At 24.7% G+C, this 26998-nt stretch overlaps 1 protein-coding gene across 1 annotated transcript; it reads left to right on the forward strand.

Annotated features, from left to right (window-relative positions):
* Window positions 1-9909: 9909 nt before the first annotated feature.
* On the forward strand, window positions 9910-17361 carry LOC145836057 (neuroguidin-like). Its single transcript, XM_082943851.1, has 8 exons — window positions 9910-9957; window positions 10030-10111; window positions 11847-12073; window positions 12693-12789; window positions 14805-14925; window positions 15305-15399; window positions 15786-15918; window positions 16584-17361. Exons 2-8 carry the CDS (start codon window positions 10092-10094, stop codon window positions 16794-16796), a joined length of 906 nt encoding a protein of 301 aa, XP_082799977.1. The 5' UTR covers window positions 9910-9957; window positions 10030-10091; the 3' UTR covers window positions 16797-17361.
* The last annotated feature ends 9637 nt before the right edge of the window (window positions 17362-26998 follow it).

Here is a 26998-nt window from a genome sequence, read left to right on the forward strand (position 1 = left end):
AATTTTCCAGCAATCAGCTGCTATCCATCCAACAGACATAAAGTTCTAATTTGTTTTAGATGTATTGTGACGTCATAGTGTGAGAGTTCAAATGAGAGAGAATTTTAAAGCTTGTTGGATTCGACCTAATTATCTCTTTGTAGAAATTTTATAAGTTAACTTTAATTTTAGTCATTTAATATATACTATATATAATTCAACACATAAAATAAAAAACAAAATTTTAAGAATTTCTGTATTATACAAAATCAAAAGCTATTTTTTAGTATATAATTCTAAATAAAACAGAATTGTACTACAATGTCTGTATTAGTTTACATTGTTGTTGTTTTATTTTTTGTTTAATTATTTATTTAAAATTAGTGTTCTTTAGTTTATAAAAGGTTTACAAGATAAGTTTATTGATTATTTTTAAATTCTAATTTTTGACTAATTGAGATAAATAGATTTAATTACAGCTGGTAAAATTTTATACAAACTGCAAACTGTAATATAATAGTTACATGTCGATTTCCTCAGTTTTACTTCCTTATAGCTGTTGAACTGACAATTTTTAATGTCAGTATTATATCATATAAGTTTATTTCAGAACTTGAAATTAAAATAGAACATAAGTTTCTGTGAAACAGCTATTTGTCAACTAAAAATTAGCATTCAAAGGATGCACTAAAACTTAAACAAAACTAAAAACAAAAGATTTAAAAGATCTTTTAAGTGGGCTCAGTGAAAAAAACTAAAAGTTTGTTTGTTAATTAAATTTAACTGTGTTTATTGTATAAACATCTATTTATTTTATTAAATAGCTATAATTTGTGCTAAACTTAACCTTGTTTTCATTTCTACAACACTTGAAACTTATTTTTCATAAAATAACTAGTACTAATCTTAAGCGATTTTATTTATTATAGATAAAGTTAGAACCAAAATATGTAATTGCAAATTATATTATCTAACAAATCGTCTATCAGTTGAAAACAGAAATATTTTTTCTATCCAGGATCAAAAAGGAAACTTTTGCTTGTTAGGCAAACCCTATACTAGCTACACAGAATCATAAACAACTTTTATGAATTAAATTTTTATTTTTCTTATGCTCCGATAATGCAAAAAAGTTAAGGAAGGCTTTGATCATAAAGAATCAAGTCCGAAACATATGTGATATGTTTGTTTTTTTATCAAAAAAAAATATATAAATAATGACCACAAACAATTACAGTAACCTCTCGCATCTTTACGCACTCGTGACTTTACGCACTCTCGTTTAGTTACGCATTTTAGAATTCTAAAATTCAAAAAATAAAAATTTTAATTTTTTTAATATTGCTCAAATTAGGTTTATTGTATATTTTTAACTTGAAATATGTTTCTAAATGCTAACTCACCTCTCTTTATCTTTAGACGTTGTAAACTTATGTTCTTTGACTAATTGATGAACATTTAGTTATACCTCAGTATATCAGAAATTTGTTAACAATAAGAGATTAAATTAAGGTTTATCCTTATGTGGGCAAATGTCAAATTAAAAAAAGTTGTAGTAACATAAACTATTTTTATTAAACATTTTTCTTATATCTTATATATTCTTGTTTAAAAGAAGAAATCCATTAAAGCATCAAATGCATATTTTAAAGACTATAGAAACAGATTTTAATATAGACATCACACCATTTATTAATTGTAAACAAATGCATAATTATGCTAAGTACAATATAATATAAATGTTAAGTATCAAATAAGTCACATATAAATAAATATTAAAATAAAATCTACTTGTTATTAAAATTATTAAAATTTTTCTACAAGTATTATTATTTCATATAAATTTAAATCCTTTTTTTTTGTTAGATGTATAGTTTTATATTTTGTTTTCATACTTGTCAATAAATTATACAAATTTTAAAAAGTGGTAAATTCCCCAGTCTGCTTTTAACTAGAAGCAATATTAAAAAACAGCCATAATAGTAAGTATATTTGGTACCTCTCGTATCTTTACGATCTCTTATATCTTTACGCACTTTTTCTGTGGACACAATGTGCGTAAATAAGCGAGAGGTTACTGTAGTTGTACATAAATGACTGAATGATTTCGCAACTTACTTTAAAACTTTTAAAATATTCTAATTTAAAACACCTTTTATCAACTAGATTTGCTTTGGAACGAGGCGTACCTAGCCTTTTTTCAATGGGGTAGCATATTTTTGTTTAATATTAGAGTACTTTCTTTAGTACTTTTTAATGTTACACTTTTAAAAGTTACAGCACTGTTTAATACATAACTGTCTGAATTTTTTTAAGGTTAATAAAATGTTTAATATTTGAATACCTTTAGAATAGTACTAGTAAAACAGAGTGAATGCACAATTTTAATAATTAATTTCGTTATTTTATATTAAGTTATAAATTAAGATATAAACCTAAGTCCTATTACTATTGATAATGTGATAATTTTGTTTTAAATTGTGAAGTTAACATACAAAAACTTTTATACATAAGAAATCAAAAACAAAGAACTAATAAATTTACTAACTAACTTGTCTTAATAGTAAAAAAAAACATGTCTAATTACTCGTTAGTAAAGAAGATAGTTAAAAATTTTAGCTTAAATTAGTTAAGCTAAAAATCAACTTGGATCAAAAATAACTTACAGCTTAAAAAACATTTTGGCACCTACCAATAACAATTATTTTACAACTTAATAAAAAAATATTGTAAAACTACTGTTTTTCTAGTGTTATAAAATTGAAAACAGTATGTGAATTGATCTATGGTTTCCTATTTAAAAAGGAACTCCTTAGAGGTATAAAATGATTAAAAGTTTGTTCTTAATAGAACTTTTGATCGGATAGCTCTGAATTAAAAGTTTTGTTTTCTAAATGTGTTCCGTTCGTAACTAAAAATTTTTTATATAGTTTTATTTTTCGAGAAAAACGTTTATAAAACTTGTTATTTTTGTAGAAGTTTTTAAATACTTATAAACTTAATTTTAATTGATATATAATTAACATACAAATTTGACTTTTTAGTAAACTTTTCAAAAATAAAATTATACTCAATCTCCTTATTTTTATTACAGACAGTTTAAATAATAAAACAGTATTTTTAATTATTTCTTTAACATAAAATATAGTTGAGTATAAATTTTATCTTATTTTAAAACTGTAAACTCAATAGAAGCAATTATTTATGTTTATATTATGTTCTCACAATTTCGAGCAATTATATTTGAAAGAATTGTCATTTTTAATTCATTTAAATTGAAACCACTTCTTTAGTTTTAACATTAGAAATTTAGCTGCTTGAATTTAATTCCATACTAGTTTTTTGTGTAGTTAGTTAGTTTTACTTTTGTCTAACTTTTATGTTTGTTTAATAAGTTACTATAATCTGTATTTATTTTACAGATTAAAATGTACACTGTGCCTTTAGAGTACACCTTGTGAAAAAATTACTGTACTTTTTAATTCACAGAAAAAACATTATTTTTAATCTTTTATACAATTTGAAGACTTGCATGCATAAAGAAAACTGTAATTACAAAAAAAAAAAACGTTTTTAGTTTTTACTATAAAAACAATCTAAACAAACAAAAAGTATTATGTACGCATAATTTTTATAGCTATTTAATATTTTACACACCCGTTTTAACAAAAACTAAAGTTTCATATGTTACTTAAAATTAACTTAAACTATTTTCATCATTTTGACAGAAAATTTTAGCCCGTACTTTTTTTTTCGAATTTATAGTAGTTTTTAAATATATTTAGATTTTTAAATTATATGATAGCCTTTTTATAATTAATACAATTTTTATTAAAGTTATCTGTCTTAAATAAGTAACATTAAATTACAAATCCTGTAGACCGTTGGTTATTTTTAAACATTTGAAGTTAGTTTTTAAACAACTTAATTTATCTTATTTTAGTCATCATCATGTTTAGCTTTTTTTCAAAAGTAAAATATTTTCGTTAAATAAATTCATTCATCAAAAGTCAACTCCTGAGTTCTGAACCCTGACATTGTTTGTAAATTCTATATTTAGTTTTGAAGTTCTATGGAACTACATAACTCATATATATTTTTAAGACTTAACATTAAGCTTTTATTTAACTTCACAATATAATTTTCTGAAAAAAAAGATCATCATAGCAAGTTTGGGAGGCAATTGAATATATTTACGTTATTCTTCAAAGCAAGTAACTTAGGTTTGATAAAACAAAGCTTGTTATTACTGAAAAAGGCAAATGCCTTTAAAAACTGTTCCAATTTAAAAATTTGCCTTCGTACGGCAACTGGCGAAGATGGGCGTCAAGCTTCATCACAACAGAATCCGCAATGACCATCACAGCAGAATCCGTTGTGACGTAACAATCTGTCGTACGACCACGTGACTTCCTCAATCGCTTCTATGTAGCGATCCACATCATTTTGCAGCTTTTACAATGTCTGAAAACTATCTGGAATCTAGAACAATCAAAATTGTACTCAAAACCTTTTTTTAAATAACTCAAGTTTTTTAAGTTCTAAATATATTTTAATGAAATTCATTTTTACCCATTTTTAGAGGTTTTTTAAGGAGTGCAAGAGTTATTGATTTAAATACATTTTTTACTTAGCTTGCAATAAAAATTAATCAGATATTTTTACAAACCCGCAATATAACAAAATTATTTACAAAGAATAAGTATAACTGTAATGATTTTCATTACTACTTGATTTTTACTGGTTTTCTGTAAATTTTTTCCAGGTTTTCTAAAGTTAAAGTTTTCTTTTTGTTTCTATTTAACAAGAACTAAACTTAAGTCATAACTGAAATATTACTTTATTTTTTGTTTTATAACAAACAGAACTGTAAACATTATAGCAAACTTTTACTGTACATAAAAGTTCTTTTTTATTTAACTTTTAGTTTTTATCTAGAATTCAACTTTTTCGGTAAAATGGCAATTTGTAGCTATATGTCCGTTATGCCAAAATTAAAACTTTGGTTTTCAAGCAGAAGTTTCAATTTGTTACTGTTTTAATTTTACTATTCAAAAGTTGTTTACAAAATGTATGGTGTCAGGCTCGACAACCAAAATGTGAAACCTTCACACCAACCCATTGGACATAGTTGTGAGCGTTCACACTTCACAACTTTCTTTCTTATTTGAAAAGAAGTGTAAAGCTAGGTCAGTCAACCTAAGTTTGTGGCAACCTTGACATACTTAATTATGGTGGAAAAAATAAATAGTTAACATAACAACTTAATGCACACAATTTATCGAATTGAGTGTAAATAAGTTGTTATTACGACAACGACAATCATTCTAAAATACCGGAAAATTTAAATCATCATTCTCGACATAAAAATTTCAAAACACAACAATTTATTTGTTTTTTGTTCTTTAACAATATTTTTACGGAATTTTCAATAGGTAAATGATAAAGCTAAAATGAATATTTTTATTTTTGAGTTTGTTACCACTAGGTTAGTGCTTGAGCCCATAGAAATAGTGGGACATTTTGACTTTTTTGAGTTCTTGCAGAATATCTCAAAAAAAATTAATTATCTACAAATATTATAATATTTTTTAACCAACTAACATTATTTATCAGTCTCTTTGTTTTCTAAATAAACTTAATAATCTTTGAGACATAGGCATTTTTTGTTTTTTTTGACAGTTTAGGTCTAAAATAAAGTTGTTCTTTCTATTCAAAATAAATAAAAAAAATTTAAATTTACTGACTAAAAATTTGAACTTTATTAAATATCAAAAAAATTGATTATTCTTTTTAAGTATGATGTGAGAAGTAAGAAACATTTAAATACCCTTTTGTGGTTTCCTATAATTTTTTAAATCTTAACCTTACCCCTAACAGTACACACTTACTTTAAAATATAACAAAAAAGATTTAAAAAAAAATTAGTAGTTAAAATTAAAAGTAGTATGAAAATAAAAAAAAAGCAAGCTCAAAACATATGCAAATTTCACTTTTTTGAAGCTACTCTTTTTAAAAATGACAGATTTAAAAATCCTCTGTAAAAACTCCCATAAATTCATTTGATGAACGTTTTTGGGGCCAAATGTTAAATAAGTTAAAAACTTTTTTTTTAAACTAAAATTTAATGAAAAGCTTTTACACCTGTTTAGCTGTTTATCATTATTATTGACTAAATATCGACTTTGTGTTCCTTTTGTGGAATGTATTTTCACAGTTGGATTTTGTAAATGAGACTACCGTAGAAAAAATAGCTAAAACTAAAACCATACTGTCACTAGTAATCATATAATTTCATTAAAGGTACCAGTAACCTAATTTTATAACGGAGACTTTTTATTAATAAACTATAGATTTTTTAAATTTCAATAGAACTATTAAAATAAGCTAGTATTGAAAATAAATGTTTTACAATTCATACATACACTGAAAACTGTTTTTTTTACCTTTGTGTTTATTTTCTACTGTGACTTAAAATACTTAAATTAAAATTTTTTGAATGTTGAATACTTATTGTCATGATTTTTGATCAGAAAAAGTATGTAAGTATGAGAATAAAATAATTCAGTTTGGAAAATTTATGAATTGATTTAATGAACCATTTTAGTTTAAAGGATAAATCATAGATACATCAAAGTAAAATAATTATCAATTTTTTCATTTAAATTATTGTTTTCATTGTTTGTAATACTTAACTAATAGTTTTTACAAATCAGCTGATATTGTATTTCAGCTAATAATGTTATATCACATAGTTGTAATGATATTTTATTGTTTTCAGTTAATCATTTTAACCACATTGTTACAGTTAAATTGTTTTTCAAAGCTCCCAGGTTAGATTTTTTTAGTTATTTAAAGTTATATTTTCATTAATACTTACAATTTGATATATATATATATAAATCAGTTTAAGGGCATAGGGGTATCCACCTTGATTTTTACAAGTTGATCTTATTTTATAGAGTTTTATCTGAGCTATCAGACATTTTTAACCGCTTGAAAAAACTCAAAGTAATTTTTGAGATATGAGCAGTCAAAGTTGGTGATCTCAATAGGTTCTTAATGGAAGGAGCAAACTAAAAACGTGAAAAAACACCATTTCACTAAAAATCTACCTCCTCCTTCATTTTTTTAAGAAATCTTCTTCAAAATTTCACAAAAAGTGTAGTATTAAATTTTAAAAAGATTGAGTGCAGGAATTTTTTTAATTTTGAAAAGTAAAATTTTTGTTCAAAAATACCACCTATTTTTTTTGTTTTTTTTATCTAAAATTTTTATTTTTTATTTCTATTAAAATTTCAACATTCAAAGTCTTCTAAACTATAAAAGGAATGTTTCCTAAAAATTTGAGGTCTCTATCTCAAAAAATGAAGGAGAAGATAGGTTTTTAGTGATTTTATAAACTTCTGAGAAAATTGACCTGAAAAACTTGTGGTCCATATGTTTGTATCGGAAACTTTTTTATAAAAAGTACAATATCTCAAAAGTTAAATAATATTTTTTAATTCTTTAAAAACTGGCTTGTAGTTTGTACTTTAAGCTTTCATATGAGATCCAATGTTATTTTCAGTAAAAAAAAATGTGGGACCCCCCCTAAGTCCTTAAACTATTTACCACCATGAATTTTACACACTTTATTTTGTGCATCATACTAATGTTAAAGTTAGTTATTTAATTTGGAAACTACTAAATTTTGTAATTATTTTTTAAGTTAAAAGGTATTAAGTATAAATTAAGAGCACACTGACAAGTATGTTGAAATATGCTTTGGTTTAACCTTTTCATAATTTCATTGTTGAAGCTTAAAATTTGATCATGTCATTTCAACTGTCAACCAAACACAACATTCCTAAAATTTTCATTTGAATCTTTTCTGTTAACATTTTCATTTTGCTATACATTTAAATATCTTCATATTTGAAAAAGTGTTAGTAAAAAATTTTGATGACAGTTAGAGTAATAAAAATTCAAATTTTACTATGATAAACTTTGAAGTATATAACTGTGCTATTGAAATATTTCCTTCAAATTATATATTTTTTTTTTGACTTGCCATAAATTTTGCAATTAAAAAAAAAGTTTGATTCCCCTTGATGACATTTATAAAATCTCAGATACACCTGTTAGACAATAATTTTACTTTGTTTAGTATTGGACTAATTTTTAATGATGTATACATATTAAGTTTTTGAAAGAGTATCTTAGTTTAAGAATTATACTCTTATAACCAAAACAATTTAAATAAAAGATTTCACCAGTTATAAAAGTTAACATTTATATAGAAATAAATAGTTATAATATCAAGTTTTTTTTTGCAATATTGTGTAAGCACACAAAAGGTTTGAATTTTTAGCAAATATCAGGGTTGCCACACACTCAGGAAATTCAGGGAAACTCGGAATTTTCAAGTTGTAGAAATCTCAGGGAGTTTTGATTCTCTTTTTTTAACTCAGGGCAGTTTTGGTTTTTTCTAAAAATTTCAGGGAAATTTTAAGATTTTTAAAAAAATCTCAGGGAATGAGATTTAGTTAATCCTGTTTCAATATTTTGTTCAAAAAAGTTAATTTTATTTATTTTTAAGTGCTTATTTAGAAATTTTTTAGCCTTGCAGCAAGTTCTTCAATATTCCTAGAATTAAAATGGTAATGTTTTAATAAATAAAACTTTTTTTAAAGATTTGAAAAAAATACTTAGGGAAACTCAGGGGAGTTTAATGTTACTCAGGGAAGATTTTTTGACTAAAAGAGTGGCAACCCTGAAATATATTAATTTTGTTTAGTGATATATTTTTTATAACTAACTTTTTATACATATTTTTTGTTAAGTCATGCATTTACAAATAAAAAATTGTATTTCCATTGAAATTATCTAATATAATTTTGTTGTTTGTTTGTTGTTGTACTTACTTAGTTTAAGTCTAGCACAATAGTTTTTATATTGTTTATTACACTGATAATTGTAAACTTTTGAAATTAAGATTAAGTCTTCTAAGGCAAAAAATAAAGCCTATGAAAATCTTCCTTAATTATTTTCTGAAATTGTTGTGGGAGTCCTGTATATATTTACTGAGAAAACTAAACTATTAATAATTAAAAAAAATAGAACAGTAAGTCACTGACAAAAATTTTGTTCACATGTTTGATATATTTTGTTTAACTTCCAATAAAAGGTTCCCGGTTTGCCAGATTTCCCTAGATTTTTGCAATTTTCTTGAAAAATCTCTAGGTTTTATTTTTTTTTTTGTTCAATTCTGAATTTTTTTTGATAATATATATATTTTTTTGTTTAATAAATTTAATGTTTATTTTAGGCATTTACTTTTTTTTCCAAGGTTTAGTTGTCTTTATAGCTGTATGAGATATTATGACAAAGTTTATTAATAAGTAAAAAAATAAGTGAAAAAGTAAAACAAAACTAATTATTCATACATTTGGCTGCTTTTTTTACATAAAAGTTTTTTTTCTGCACATTTACTTAAAGATAGTTGTCGGAAAAGGGGAATTTTTTTTTTTAATTTTAAAATAATTTCAACTTATTTTTTTGACCACTCAGGCTATTTATTTTCATCAAGTAGTGGCAACTTTGTAGTATATTTTTATCTTTAAAGATATTTTAAAGAGTTGCCTATCAGTTCATCATATAGTTAATTTAGTTTTAAACATTAATGTTATATATTTTGTAAGCCTTAAAGATTTTTGCTATTCACAGTTGCTAAAAGTCCTGCAGTTTGAATACTTTATTAAAAGAAAAATTAGTCTATATTAATTTTAGAAACATTTAGAAGTTAAACTTATAAAACTATTAACTCTTTAAATTAAACTTACTATTTTTAATGCAATAGATACAAGTTTTTTCATGTTTATTTTTGAGCTTATTTTTAAAACTTCTTTTCTGATTCAAATAAACATAGTTATTTATTAATAAGCTTGATAAAATAAAAAATACTTACAAAAAGAACTAGTTCAAAATCAATAAAAAGTGAGGATTGTTTTTGGTTATATTAATATTTTTTGAATATAAAAAATATTTATGATAAAATTTTTTTATCAGGTGTATAATTTTTTGAATTCAGTATAAGATATTACTGACTTAACTCTACAGCAACAAATAAAATGTCTTCAGATGATAATAAGTAAGTTTTTTTTTTGTATTTTATATTTCAAAAATAAGTTGTTATGAAAGCAAATGTTTTTAAAACTTTATTTGTTTTGTCTATAAACTCTGACTTTTAAAAAACTAGAATGACTATTTTTTTTTTTAATGTAAACTGCTATTTATATCTAAGTTGATCTTAAGTAAAAGGCTCAGTTTTGTTGTTTACAAATTAGATCTTAAGTTTTTGACTGATGATAAGCTGCTATATACTTCTACAGCTTAAAACAAATTTAAGTAGTTTAGAAGTTTAAGGGAAAAAATTGGTAAAGTCATTATATGAAAACTGCATTTTGTGGAAAAATTTATTTCACTTAAATATTTTTTCTTCTAAATAATCAACCTTCTTAAAAATTTTATGAATAGTTCTTAACTAAGTTATAACTTGTTGTATATAAGTAATTGAAATTTTATTGACAGATATTAATTTGAAAAACAATCAAAGTATTTTGAGAAAAAAAAACGTTAATAAGATTTGTTCATAGATTCATAAGTTGTTAATTTTAATCCCAAGGCTCAAAAATATTTTTAGTTAATCATATTGTCTCAAATTATAAAGTGTTTGACTTAAAGTTAAAAAGAACTATGAAAGAAATAAGTAATTTGTAAACTTTTGTCAATATTTGATTATAAAACATGCTCTTTAACTTGTACAGAAAATACTTCATTAAAATTAATTATTCATCAAAAGTTAAACAAAAGTTAAGTTGTTACACAATGAACTTATTATTTTATACTTTTTATATAGCCATTTTAACAAAATACTGAATTCCTTATGGCTATAAAACTTAAAAATGCTGTAAGTTAACTTAATCTTAAATAAACTTAACATGTATTATACATTTTATGCACCTAGTTTATCAAACTATGTTCATTTTTGAAATATATATAAATACTTGAATATATTTTTTTTAAATAAAATAAATTTAGTTTAAAACTTAATTATTATCTTTTTATATACAACAAGTTTAGCTGAACATATTTGAAGTTAAAGGTATGCTTTTTAAACCATAAAAGTTTTTTATTTATTATTTTTATTTTTAAATACTCTATTGTAGTTGTTAAATCTTGTTTTACTTTAGAGTTATGTTGCTGATAGTGACTTTGGCACTTAACCTAATATATAAAGTTTTAACAGTTTATAGTACAGAAAATAGAGTTTGAAAAGTATAGATGTTATAGCTAATTAGATTCCAGATAGCAAACACCAAATTTTCTGAAATATTTTGTTTGTTAAACTGTTGAGTTTTTTTTTTTTATAAACTACATATTTTAGTTAAATTGTTGTAACCTTGAATGTTATTTAGTAAAATACTCAAGTTTTGTTTTTAACAGTGTGTATCAGTCGTATTATTTTTTTTTCAACTCCTGCATACCACACATAAAATAAATGCTTGGCTTTTAAAATATAGTTTAGTTCCAAATAATCTAAAAATTAATTATCTAAAAATAAAAAAATCACAAAACTTAGTTTTCAATGTACAATATTACTATTGCCACTATCATACTAAAAAATAATTGGTTAATTTATAATTTACTTTTTCTTATATATTATAATGCCCACTTTGTGAAACCTTGCTCTAAATAGAAAAGCTTGCAAAAGATCTGAAAGTTAACAGTTTTAAAATTAATTTTCAAACCGTTTTATATCTAAAATGCAATGTTAACAAATTAAACTACAAATAAATATAATAGACAACTATTTTCCTACCCAGGCTGCCCCAGGAAGTAATCGACAAGGAAGTGCCCGTCTTCCACAGGACCAAGCTCTCACTTGGAAAGAAGATGGACGACATCATCAGGGAACTGGAGCAGTGTTTGGAAGATATGGAATCAAGCGGGTGGGACAACTCGCACGGCAACAGCTTGTTGGACGTCAAAAACCACCATTTGTCACAATATTTGATTGATCTCGCCGACATCATCAAGTGCAGGGTGACAGGTGAGAGTTATAAGCCCTTTTTTTTTCAACACTTTTGTTTTCTTTTTGTACATTATATCAGACTTTTATGTTGGTTTGTGTCAGGTGTTGGCAAGTTGCAACATTTAGTGCCAACTACCTTGATATAATTTTGTTTTCATAAATTTGTTTAAATCTTTAGTGTTATCTTTAAAAAATAATCTATTTCGTAATTTTTTTTTAAAATAATATTAAAGATTCTGTTTATTAAGCACATAAAATTGTTCCCTTTTCGACCTGACTACCTCTGGTTTATGTACAAAATATCCTGGTTTCTCACATTTAAGTTACATAAAGATAAGAATATGTATAACAAAGCTAAAATTTTTTTTTTACTTTAAGTTTTAAAATTATTGTTTTTGGTCTTCGTGCAAACGTTTTGTATTAAAACGAATTCAATTCTGCACATATATCAATGTATTTCAATTATTAGAAATATGTTAGTAGTTTATTTGTATCTTAATTTAATCAATACAAATAAGTTATTTTTTTAATGAAAAATTCTGATACATTTTCTCATATAGTTGTTCAAATGAATAAAGAAGTTTTACGAATATATCATTTTAAAACTATTTTTTTAATAGTTTATTTAATTACAAAGGCCAGAGCATTCGAGGAAACGGCACAGTTGAAAGATTGGTTGAATCGAGAACTGTCCTGGAGAAAATAAAGCCACTTGAAAAGAAGATTCAGTACAGGTTTTATTTTCGGCATGTATTGATTTTTATATTCATTCCATCTCTGTTGCTTGCAATTAAAAATATTTCGGTATGAGTATTGACTGAAAAGTCTGCATTTACTGCTTACCTGGTTTATTATATTGTTTCTTAATCCGTATATAGAAAATTTTGGGAGTTAAAGAAATAAGATGTTTTACTTAAAATTTAAGTAACTAGTTACTAATTTTAGTTATTAGTGTACGGAGGAGGTAAATAACTTTTTTCACAATTTGATCTTATCTTGTTGTGAATTAACTAAGCTACGAGTTGCTTTTTACAGATTTTTAAAATTAAAAATAAATTTTGAGATATGGCCGGTGAAAGTTGGAGACTACAATAAGCTCTATATGGGAGGCGCATACTAAAACGGCAAATCATTAAAAATATATCTTTTCCTACGTTTTTTGAGTAAATTACATCAAATTTTTAGAAAATATTCCTTGCAATATGATAATAATAATTAAATATTTTTGTTTATTTTTGTCTTAAAGTTTTAATTTTTTTTAATTTGTTCCAACAGAACTCTTTAACTATTGCAAGGTTTATTTCTTAAAGTTTGAGGTAATTATCTCAAAAGATGTAGAAGAAGATAGATTTTTAAGGAAAGTCTTATTTTGATGTTTTAGTTTGCCCCTCCCATATAGGTCCTATTGTAGTCTCCAACTTTCACCAGCGATATCTCAAAAATTGTTTGAACTTTTCAAATATGCAAAAAGCAACTTGAAGATTATTTAAAACACAAAACAAGATCAAAAAAAAAAATTACTTCCTCCTCTATGTCCTTAAGTTTTCTTCTTGCATAAAAATTTAATGCACAAAGTAATGTCTTCTATTCACAAACAATTTGTTTCGAAATTCAATTGCTAAAGTTGCGTAATCTACAAATATTTGTTTATAAGAGCTTAAAATTACCAATTTAAATGTTAACATTTTTTTAACTTGGTTTGGTAGATTTTTAGCTAAAAATATATTAAGCAGAAGAAAATTTAGGCTTTTTTGTAAAAATAAAACAAATAAGCACTGGTTCTACCTATTTTATGTTTTTTTGTTCATTTATATTGTATATCTTTTTCTAACTTTTAAGCAATTTTTAAATGCAATGGGCCCAAAAAATTAATTTTAGTAAATATGGCCCATTACTCATAAAAGGCTGCCAACAAGTTATTTTCCTGTAAAGTTTTAGTTACATTTATGTATTCACAGGGAATCGCTCAGTTCCCACCCGATAAAATCCGAGAACAATTTACTGACCAAGGGTAAGGGTTAAGGGTTACAGTGACAGTAAATAATAAATAGTAAATAAAAAATAAAATAAATAAAGAAAAAAAAATAGGTTAGAATAGATCGCAGGTTGGAAATGTAAGTATACCCATTTGCACATTAAGTTTATTTTTAATTAATTTTATCAAAACTTTATACAAAATCATTTCTAAAATGTACGGCCCATTAATTTGATTTTTGACTTTTTTTCAGCTTATAATCTTAGTTTATATTTCAACTTTTATTTAATTTCTTCTGAGTCTTAAACTACCTTAAATAGCTTTATTGTTTTAGTTAATCAATTTTTTTTTGGTATCAATTAATTGATCACAGATAAGATCAGTATAGGTCAGAATAAGTTATAATTGTACTTGTTATTGTTACTTAATTACTAATGAATACTTAAAATAAGTTTTATTATCAAAAATCATTGGATTATGCAATATTTACAATTATTTTAATTTTGTTTATTGGAATATGTTATCAATTAAGTTTAAAACAGTTTTACTTATTGGGTTTTATTTAACAATATGTATAATTCGCTTTACTTTGGCCACATAAAACTGAGAATTGTATACAAGATGAAATTAAAACAACAAAACATCAATTAAGTAAATTTTTACAAACTTTATTATTATTGTCAAAATATTAGTTAAAACTGAGACTGAATTATTTTATTAAACGCTAGATAAACTAAGTTCACATATATATTTTTTCAAACATCTCCCACACAGTTTGGACCAGATTCTTATGGATAGAGCTGACACTGAAGGTAATAATGAAGAAGACCCCAACTCATTCGCTCCAAACCTCAACAATCTTGCTTCTGATAATGAACATGATGATGATGATGAGGTTTGAATTTTATTTGTATATGAAAAAAGCTTGATGTTCAATTTAATTTTATATGCTGATCATAATGACAAGGTTCTATATTAATTTTGTGTAGTTTGAACAAGATAAAGATAAGTTTTACATTATTTTTGTTAAGAGTTTTAAAAATATGATGTGTGTTTTAGTATACAATTTAAATTTCAAAAGATGTTTTTTTTTAATTAGAAAACAAAGATATGTATATATACATATATTAACTTTCATTGATCATATTAGCTACTATCTTTATTAAATTAAGTTTGTAACCTGCTTATTTTTTCAGAATATCTAATTTTATAAGCTTTTTAATTTTTTCAATAACTTGTACTTTCGCACACTTTATTATTTTTTATTTTCACAGGATTCTGATTCAGATTTGGACGACGTTGTTACGTCACAATCTGGAAAATACGTGGCTCCTCACATCATTGAAACTAAAATGGAAACTGAAAGCAGGTAAGTAGTTTAAATGTGAAATTCTAATAACAAGTATAACTTGGGAGTAAATTAAAAGTTCATCGAAGAAAAAAGTTTATTAGTTGTCAATTGAATTGTTTAAATAAACGAACTAATATTAGTACTATAAATATTGTCTTAGTTTTAAAGTATTCTGGCAAGTTAGTCTTACGTATTGAAATAGTTTAATAATGTTTTAAGTTTTATCCCTAAACAATTTATGTATACAGTATTTGCATATACTAAAATTCAAACCTCGAACAAACACAGACGAAGCAGAATAACCAGTATATGCGTATATGTAAATCTTTTCACAAATATATAATGTATTGTGTCGTAATGTGATATAAATAATGTATATTAATACTTAAATTAATTCAACACAGAGCGAGAAGGCAGGAGAGAGAGAGAGTTAGGATGCTGCAGAAATCAGAAGTACTGAGGGATAACACTTACGATATGAGTGGCAGTGAACAGGAAGAAGTAGAAAACGATCCAGAGTTCGGCCACAAGAACAAGGTTTGTATAATATTAATAAAAGTTTACGATCTGTTGTAAAATTACTCTCTTAGCTATAGACCACAAATCCACAATTATCCCCTGGTATCCTTCGTATTTTACCTATAAAAAAAGTATAAACCTATAAAATTTGTATAATCAAATCACGCTGACCACAAGTGTGATAAACCAATAATGCAATTTAGACTTACCTAATTTCCAAAAAAAAATTAACTGACGGAATTTTTTGAAAACAAACATTTAAAAAAATAAAAAGCACTTGCAACAGGTGGACAAAATTCTTTCTTTAGGAACATTTTTTTGTATTTCTTTTAACAAACATTTTTTTCAAAAAAAAAACTTTTTACAAACATTCTTTTTGTATACAAAACTGTTTGAACAATTTTTTGTTGTAAAAAAAATTGTTTGAATAATTTTTTATTGTAAACAAAAATTTGTTGAAAAAATAAAAAAATCAACAGTTTTTTTTTGCAATCGTGACATTTTTTAACGTTTATTTTAATTAGAAACTGACAAACAGGAATTTCAAGAATTTTTATCACTTTGCATTTTATATTAACACTCATATTTTGCTAACAAACAAGTAAAGATAATTTCCTCTCCAAAAACTTGAATATATATTTTTTGCAAACAAAAAATTTACGAAACTTTCCACACAAACACAGGCGAAGAGGCAGCGCAAGGACAGGGAGGGGTACGAGGAATCGCACCACGTCCGCTTGCAGCTGACCAAGAAGGAGAAGTACAACGAGAGGAAGCGGAGGCAGGGCAACGACTTCGACCAGCTGACCAACTTCAAGTCGGATTTCCTCGCAGACGATCCGCTGGACGGCAAGAAGAAAAAGAGGAGTAGGGGAAAGAAGAGGCGGAGGAACTAGTTCGTGTTTGCACGGTTTAATTACAAGTTTTAGTGTTTGCTTCTTTATACAAGGAAAATGCATAAAAAAGCTTACTTATTACAATTACTTATAATATTTAGACCAATTTTAGTATAGTAAGTTTTTTTTTGTCAAGAACGTGTGGTTAAAGTAGCTAAGTACATTCTTACTTGTTAGGAAATTTTAAAATTACTTAACCAAATTTTTTTTGAATAAATAATTTATTATTTTAGACTCTGGAGCTTTTAGTATTTTTTTACGCTTGGTTATATATTGGTTTTTACAACACTTTAGAAAAAGTAAAAGCATTTTAGATTTACTCGGTTTTTAAAAAAACACAATTTCGTACAAAGTTAATTTTAGTTGTTAACTTAAAATTTACTTGAATTTTAGTGTTTTATTGTACAACTTTTTAATGGTAATCTTATATTAATAATAAGTGCGTTTATAAATTATCTAGGTCGAAACTAATTAGATTAGTTTTACCAAAACTAGGTTTTTTATTAATTGTATGAACACTTTTTGGTATTTTTTTAAGTTGTTAACTTCACTAATTAAACTTTAGCACAATTTGTTTACTGTTTAATTTACTTTATTTTCACCACAAAATAAAATAGTTTTACTTAAAATTATAAAACAAAAATATTAAGGTGAGATGTTTAAAAATAAGTTTTTGAGTTACACTTTTTAATTAGTTTTAACTATATGATCTTAAACATTGGAATAAAATTTCATTATTTCTATAAAACTCAGTAGTTTAAGTATATTTTAGTTATCTAGTTGTATCATTTAGAGCTAAGTAAAACTGATTATTAAACATAAGCTAGATTAATATTAAACTAAGAAGTTAATTTTCAGTATTTTGTTTTACAAATATTTATTTTCAAAAATTTTAGAAGTAAAAATGCTGTATAAATGTAAAACAGATAAGATAAATAAATTATTAATGTTTTCTGACAGATTTACAGTAAAACTTTATTAACTTTAACAACAAATACATTTAAGACAATATCCTTGAATATTAAACAGTTTCAATTAAATTTCAACAAATATTTTTGATATAAAAGTTATTATTTTAGGTGAATACTCTTTTTGTTATGTTTCCAACTTTCTTAGTAAAATGCCTCACTAGTTTTTTTAATGTTATTTTAATGATGATTAATATTATTGAATATTTAAATCAGTTTTTTTTATCTGCTCTAGCTCATAAAATTAGTCTAAACTTAAAACTGGTTAAGTATTTTATTTGCTTTATCTGCAATTATTCAACTCTGCACCTTAAAGAGCCTTTACTTGAATAAAAAACGAAATTTTTAGTTAAACATTTATTTTACGAAATTAATGTTTAGAAATAACATTAAAGACATTTCTCTAAAAACAACCATTATAAGAAAAAGCAAATTTTGAAAGTTTTTAAAGATATAAACTTTTAGGTAAGCTACTTTAACAATGTCAGGGCTGCCACAAGGTCAGGAAAAACTTAAAAAAGATACAAATGTCAGGAAAAAATGGGTTTTTGAAAAAAAAGTCAGATAACGTCAGTTCAAATTTACAAAACTCCTTGTTTTACAAAGCCTTCATCTGGTAATAATTAATAAAATATCCTTTATTAAACTAAAAAAGTTTCTATTGATATGTTAAACAACTACCATACTTGAACAAGCCGTTTTGTATGCTTTTTAGTATTGATGATCTGTGGCTAGGACACTTCCATAGTGAAACTGTGATATATACACAAAAGTTTATCTTGCAGAATTTTAGAATCAGTTTTTTTTCTGTCTAAATAAATAATTAAGTTATTTTTAATTAAGCACTAGGTTTTGTGTAACAGGTTTATGTGTATACTTTACCTATTTATAATTTTTGCGAAGTTGTATAAATTTGAAAAATAAGTTATAAGAGAGGTATATGCCATGGTTGAAATTACTTATTTGCATTTTTTTTGTAGAATAACGTAAGTTTTAAAAATAGATAAGAGTAGATTTATATGTTACGAATTTTATACTAAATGACTTCATGGTTGCCACTCATCAAGCTGAGAAAAATTTCCTGACTTTTCCTGACTTTTTACCAAAATTTTCCTGACTTTTCTAAATCAAACTCTTAAATTAAACTTATTCTAAAATACATAATCTAACACTTTAAACTATATAAAGCTTCCAATCTAACTTTAATACAGGTTAAAAACAATAGTTTTTTGCTGAATTCTATCATCAAACTTCCAGTACATCACTTAAACCATCTGTATATGATTGATGTTTGTAATAAACAGCTCTATCAGCAAAATACTTGTATTATTACCTTATAAACACAGCTTGTCTGAAAAAAGAAACAATTTTTTAGCAAATCCTAGCATAAATGTATCTAAGATAAACAAACGACATATAAGGAACTTTTACAATTAAAACCTTGAATTAATAACGAACTTTCACAACTAAAATCCTAAAACAATAACAAATTTTCACAGTTGAAACCTTAAAACAATAAAGAACACAATTTTTTAGAATTTCCTAGTATAAATGTATCTAAATAAACGAAACGACATATAAGGAACTTTTACAATTAAAACCTTAAATCAATAAGTAACTTTCACAACTCAAACCTTAAAACAATAACGAACTTTTACAGTTAAATCATTAAAACAATAAAGAACTTAATCAAATACTGTTTTTTTAAATGTATGTACCAAAATTTATTTTCTCCGTTTTTTTATTAGCACTTCAACCTCTTCATCTAATACTAAATTAGTATAAAATTTGTGACAAATAAATATACTCTTATTTACTTTAAAAACTTGAATTACTCTACAAAAAATACAAATAATAAGTAAACTTAATCTTGGCATATACCTCTCTTATAACTTATTTTATAAATTTAAACAAATTTGTAAAATTATAAAGAGGTAAAGTATACACATTAACTTGTTACATAAAATACTAAACTAACTGCTTAGTTATAAAGAACTCAATTGTTTACTTAAACAAAAAACTCTTTGATTCTTAAATTATGCTAGATAAACTTTTGTGTATATATCACAGTTTCACTATGGAAGTGTCCTTGCTACAGATCATCAATACTAAAAAGCTTACAAAATCTGCTTGTTCAAGTAGGGTACTTGTTCAATATGTTAATAGAAAATTTTTGCAGTTTAATAAAGGATATTTTACTAATTTATACCAGCTGAAGGCATTCGAAATAAAATTAAATATTTTTGCAAATTTCTAGGAAAATTTTGGAAATTTTTCTGACTTTAAAGGACTTTTAATTAATTTTTACCACTTGAAGGCTTTGGGAAACAAGGAATTTTGTAAATTTAAACTGACAAAATCTGACTTTTTTTTTTAAATATCAAATTTCCTGACTTTTCCTGACTTTTTTTCAAAACCCACCATCTTTTCCTGACTTTTGTAATTTTTTCAAATTTTTCCTGACTTTTCCTGATTTCCTGACCGAGTGGCAACCCTGTAAGAGGTAATATTTTATAAAACAGATATATAGTTTAGAAAACATAAGTATTTTGCTGAAAGAGCTGTTTATTGCACAAATACATCAATCATAAACAGATGATTGAAGTGATGTAATGGAAGTTAGATGATTGAATTCAGCAAAAAAAAAACTGTTGTTTTAACCTGTATAAAATAAGATTGAAAGCTTTCTATTGTTTCATTATGTGTTTTAGAATAAGCTTAAATTAAGAGTTTGATTTCAAAAAGTCAGTAAAATTTAAAAAGTCTAAATAATAAATAAATTTTTCTCCGCTTGATCTGTGGCAACCCTGCAATGTACTATCAAAGTTGTAATTTTAATATTTGCTAGAAAAGCTCAAGCTTTTTCCTAAATTTCAGGCTATTTTTTACCTATAAAACTAATTTTTAAATATTTTTTTTGTAGAAACTTTAAGGTATTTAAATTTGATCACTTGAAAAAAAAAAGGTTATTATGATAAATATTTTTTCCCGTAAACTCAGGCAAGTTTTTGTTCGCTATGACTCGTAATTTGCCTTGAAAAGTGGCAACTTCATATTGTTTATTAATACCTACTAGAGGTGTGTTTTGACTGGTTTCCTATGAACCCCCTGAAAAAAAAAGAAAAAAAAGATACTTTGAATATGACTAAAAACGTAGTTTATTGACTTTGTTTTGGACATTTGATAAACTTTGAATAATGAATGTTAAATTTATAACACTGAAAGATTATAAGTTTCCGTAACAAAAAATGCTCGTTTTTGCCCAGTTGAAATCGATTTCAAAAAAAATTAGTCGTGACGTGGTATTAGTTAAAAATTTTTAAGTAGCATTTTTTTCTGGGAAACTTTTTACTAACATACTCTAAGTTCCCATTATAAATTGTTACTTAGTATATTTAACTTATGATTAAGTATTGTTTTTCAACTAGTAAGTACAATTTTACTCAAAAAAGTGTCCGATATAATCACTAAAGATTTATTTTACTTAGTTGATTGAAAATAATAATGTTGTGTTTATTATTCTGGCAGTTTATTCTTTTATCATTTAGTGGTATTTTAATTTTTTTATTTAACTTAATTTATTTTTGTATATCTGTCGGCCACAAAGTTGATTCTTGATTTTTTGAAATTTTCAACTCTGAGAGATTTCAAAATCATCATTATAATCCTTGCACCATCAGGCAAACATTTAATTATAATTTTAAAGATACTTTAATTGTATAAAAATAAACATTTTTTTAGTGAAATTTAAATTTTTCTAGATTAAATTACTTTAAAAGAAATTTATTATAAATTAATATATATGTCTAAAGAGTTCAAAATTTAAAAGAAAAATTTGTAAGAACTCCATCTATACTAACATTTAAATCAAAGTTTGTAAGTTCATAAGTTGATTTTGGTTCTTATAATTTTAATTTATATAAATTTTATAAAGTATAAAAAATAAATATAATATTTATCTATAACTACTTATATATTTTATTTCTAAGCAGAAAAAAAAACATTTTAAACAGTATTTCGGCTAAGTATTGCGTACTTAACTGGCAGTGCATACCTAAGAAATGCGTACCTAAGCGGCAAATTAAGAACAAAAAAAATTGTGAACCCCCTTTGAAAAAAGTCTAGACACGCCCCTGGTACCTACTATGTTTAAACAATATACTCTGAGTGAATATATTATTTATTTTATTCTTAAATTGCCATAAGTGCTCTGTACTTGATAAGCAAAGTATCTTTTAAACATAGCAACATAACTTTGATGAGTGCAGGGAAATATCCAACTCGATTGAAAGATGATTACTTGATTTTTTGTTATTTCGCGTCAAATAACCATTAATCTAAGAAATTTTTTTAAGAATATCAAATATATTATTATAACGCAATCGTTAAAAATCAGAACCCAACCAGATTAAACAAAAAACGCATAGGTTTAAAAGTGAAATAAAATCAGAATGAAACCTTTTGACATACTCCTAAAACATAGGTTATTGTTAAAATTAAAACAAAAGCATTAAAAACAAAAAAATAATAAACCGCTAGATTCTATAAAAAATACTCTAAGAACATCTAGTGTGGTTAAATGTGGTTTTTGTGAATTTTTAGTTGTTAGATGGACAGATCAATTTTTGTAATGCACAATACTACGTCATACTTTTTCTTAATTTTTTTATAACTTTTTCATCTTTGCTTAGTAAAGTGCTTGTTATTTAAAATTTAACAAGCTGATGATTCAGCTTTATGAAACATATGTACTAGCATTTTTCTAAATAACTTTTTAAAAGCCCTTCAAGTGGGCTCTGTAGAAGGTGTTCAAGTTTGAACAACCACCTTATTTTATATTATATATATAATATTTTAAATTAATACTAAATTAAGAATATTTTTTATAATTTTTTTTATTTATTAATTATATTAAGTTAATTTATCAACTTGAGAATAAAATTCTAAATCAAAACTTAAGAATTCAAGGTCAATGTGGCTGCACTGGTAGCTGTAAATATAATTTGAAAGGGGGCAATTGCCGTTCGGAGAACATCGTTTACAGGGCCACAGTTAACTCTGGCGTTGAGACGAGGTTATATGTCGGCTTGTGCTCGACTCAGTTTAGATTCAGGTATGCCAATCATAAAAAATCTTTTAGAGGCGGATATATGAAAATGACACTGAGCTTTCGAAGTATGTTTGTGGCTTAAAGCGCAGCGGTATTGACTTTGAAATATCCTGGGAAGTTATAAAAAGAGCACAGCCTATTGCTGACGGCAATAGCCCAATATGTAGGCTGTGTCTCAAAGAAGCAACAGCCGTTTTATATGCACTGAAAGACAAGAGATGCCTAAATAAAAGAAGCGAGTTTGTATCGTCTTGTAGACACATAAAAAATGGCTTTTAAAATTTAACAAGTTTTAATTCTATTTTTTATCTTAATTTTATTTTTATCTCTTTTAACTATCTTTCCAAAAATATAGTTACTCACTGAAATTTAATAATTTTTGCCAGTTTATTGTCGATTGGTAAATTAATTTTTGCACAAGCCGTTTTTCATGGTTTTTGATAGTTTCAAAATTACGGTATATTCTATTTATGCTAAATTTTTTTAACTTTCTTTTGTTTATTTTGTTTTGTGCTTTATTTTAAACTTGTTTTGAAGTTGATGAGTGCATAAGCACGAAACTTGAGTCCTTCAAGTTTTACATCTTGAAATAAACCTTTATATGTATATATGTGTGAAAATTTCTTAGCAAATTTGAAGATTATAACTTTCTAATTTAACGATAAAAATGTTTCCATTTTTAATTGAATGTTTTTTTATGGGTAGCTGCCAAACTTGCACGAGCGTACAAAATTGCACGAAGATACTTTCGCACGAAGACATTTTTGCACGGGTTGAATTTTATTTTTGTTTTATAATTTTTTAATTATTTTTATTTTGTTTTTTTTTAATAATGTTACCCCTAACCCTTACGCTCGGTTAGTAACTTATTTTATTTCTTTTTAATTTATTCATTTTTATTATTAGTTTATATTGTCAGTTATTTAAAATAATTTTGATTAATTAATTTTCATTATTTTTATTTTTACTATCACAGTAACCCCTAAACCTTACCCACGGTCAGTAACTTTTTTATTTTATTTATGTTTTATTAATTTATATATATTTTTTTGCTGTTTTTTTATATCTTGTTCAAAAATAACCCTCCGTTCAAAATTGTAACTCGTGAAAAATTGACCCTTTGCGTAAAGTTGTCTTCGTGAGTTTTTATCCCCTCGTACAATTTTATCTTCGTGCAATTTATTTCCTACGTGCAATTTAGTAACCTGATGCAATTTTGTCTTCGTGCAATTTTTACTCGTTCCCATTTTTTATATACAGTAAATATAAAAAGTCAAGAGTTGAAATAATAATGATCAAAATATATAAATAAACCATTTAAGTACCTTGTTTAAAAAATACTTTATTACTTTTTGTATATTGTTGTAAATAGTAAATAGTGACTTGAAACTGTATACAAATTATTTACTTAAAGAAATTAAGGTATAAAGATATTAACTTTTGCTTTTTTTTACCGCAGAAGAAATCAGGAGAATTAAGTAAATTGAAAGTGTCCATCAAAAACAATAAATTAAACTGTTGTTTATTGAACGATAAAAAAAGCGCTCAAAAAGTTTGGTCTAAGGACCTAGTGTACGAAGGAACCTTTCTGTTATCGAGTCGTACACCACATGCTTATAAAATTTCTTACGAGCTATTACACATAGTTTTTTTACAATTTATATATTTAAATCTTTAGTAATAAACAATCAGTTAAACGAAAAGAAAAATAATTACAAAAACAATAATTACGATATATAAATATGTCTTATGAAAAAGCATTTTATAAAATAGTTCTGAGAATGTTTTAGTATTTGAATATTAAATATTGCAATGTTGTGTTAACTTTTTATTTTTTTATTATTCATAATTTAGACAAAATTAGAGAATACTGGCAATGCACGTAAAGTTTAAAAATACCTACTTGAAATTTCATTGTCTTATATATAGAATTTAACTTAGTAATTGTAGTCAGTAGGTATTCTGAATTACTTATTATAGGTTTTGTAATATAATTACACTTGTTGTTAAACGAAATTGAGTTTAAAGTTTGTTAACACAACTTAGTTGGTAAATTTTTCTATAAATGTTAACTTTTCATGATTAAAATTTAAAAACTCAATGATCGATTTACAACACTAAAGCTATAATAAGTGGGAACGGGTCTAAATTGCGCGAAGACAAAATTGCACGAGGTTACTAAATTGCACGTGGGGACTAAATTGCACGAGTACGAAATTGCACGAGTGTACAAAAATGCACGAAGATACTTTTGCACGAAGACTAGTTTGCACGCGGGTACAAAATTGCACGAGGGGACAAAATTGCACGAAGACTATTTTGCACAGAAACTCAATTTTGCACGAGTTACAATTTTGCACGGAAGGTCAATTTTGCACGACAGACAGTTTTGCACGGAGAGTCAATTTTGCACGAAAAAATACTAACTTAAAATATATAAATAAAAAATATATTAAAACCTTTATATTTTATTAAAAAGAATAATAAGCATGTATAAGTGTAAGTATTTTTAATTTAGTTAGGTTTATATTAGTTTTATTTATTTTTTTTTTTAATTTGTTTAATTTTTTTTTATTGAAACTAAATTATTGTGATTAAAAACTAATATAAATTTGAAAAGTTTTTATTAAGAATAAAACTAGAATTTTAATATAAAAAAATATCCCTTATTAAAGAATAACATGTATTGATGTTAACTTAAATTAAACTAAAATTAAGCTAAACTTCAATATGAAATTTAAAATTGCACGAGCGTACAAAATTGCACGAGGGGACAAAATTGCACGAAGATGCTTTTGCACAGAAAAAAATGAGCATGCGAAATAGTGAGACAATTATATAAATTTAGAAAGGAGAAAATCCGTCTGATGAAATTTTTATTGTGCATAGTACAGAAAGTTCTGTTACGGCTGTGTACTTCCATAAATTATACTTAAAATTGTTTTTTTTGTTTTATATAAAAGTTTTAAACATAGTTTAATTATCATTATTTTCTATATGTCTAAACTTTATCTTAGTTGCATCACTATTGGCACGCATTTTACTCTAATTAGCTCTTTAGTTTCTCCTGCTCTGTTTTTTCTCTTTATCTAACCCAGACTTGCGAAAAAGCACTGCCAGAAGCAATTTTCTTCTTACGTTTTTAGAAGAAAAAGTAGATACAAGCTTTTGACTAAAATGAATCAAACAAAATAGTACAACAGCTACAATTAGTTAATTTCTATTTTTAAGAAAAAAAAAATAATAATATAAACAATACTCTTTTTGGTAATTATATTTTAGTTAAAAAGATTTGTCAAAATTTGAATTATAATTCATACAACTTTATAGTTTAAAATCGTTTGGGTAGAATCTTTTTTTTTTTTTATTAATACAATTTTTTTGATTGATTTTTGTTTATTATTTATTTTGAGTATTTTAGTTATTGTTATTTCTTTTAAATTTATTTAATTATTTCTTTAATTTACTTTTTTTATTAACTACATTAACTTTTGTTTTGGAGATTTATTTAATGTATTTATAATTTAATTTATTTGTTTTTAAATTATATAAATCTTATTTATATTATAATTTATTTTGAATTTATTTATTATTTAGTTATTTGATTTTTTAAATTCTGACTTTTTTTTATTATTTATTTTAATCTATTTAACATTTACTTTTTATTTTTTAATTACAAATATTATATTATCATTTTTATTATTTAGTTATTATATTTTTTTTATTATTATTTGATTTGTTAATTTTTACTTAATATACATTTACTTATTTTTTTAATTGATTTGTTATTTTTTACTTAAAATTTTTTACTAAGTTATTTTTTTCTTATTTTTTTATTATTTAGTTATTAAATTTTATAGATCTATTTTTTGTATTTTTTAAATACTATATAATTTTGTAATGTATTTTTCTATTATTTAGTTATTAAATTTTTTAATTCTCATTCTTTTATTTTTTAAATATTAAATAAATTTTTTCGTGCAAAAGAGTCTTCTCGTGCAATTTTGTCTACGCGCAACTTTGACCCGTCCCTGGAAGGTAACAAAATCCGTGCAAAACTGACCCTCCGTGCTAAAGTATCACTCGTGCAAAAATGACCCTTAGTGCAAAACTGTCTGCGTGCA

This window comes from Thalia democratica, chromosome 5, assembly GCF_965202585.1.
Source record: "Thalia democratica chromosome 5, ktThaDemo2.hap1.1, whole genome shotgun sequence".
Taxonomy (NCBI): domain Eukaryota; kingdom Metazoa; phylum Chordata; class Thaliacea; order Salpida; family Salpidae; genus Thalia; species Thalia democratica.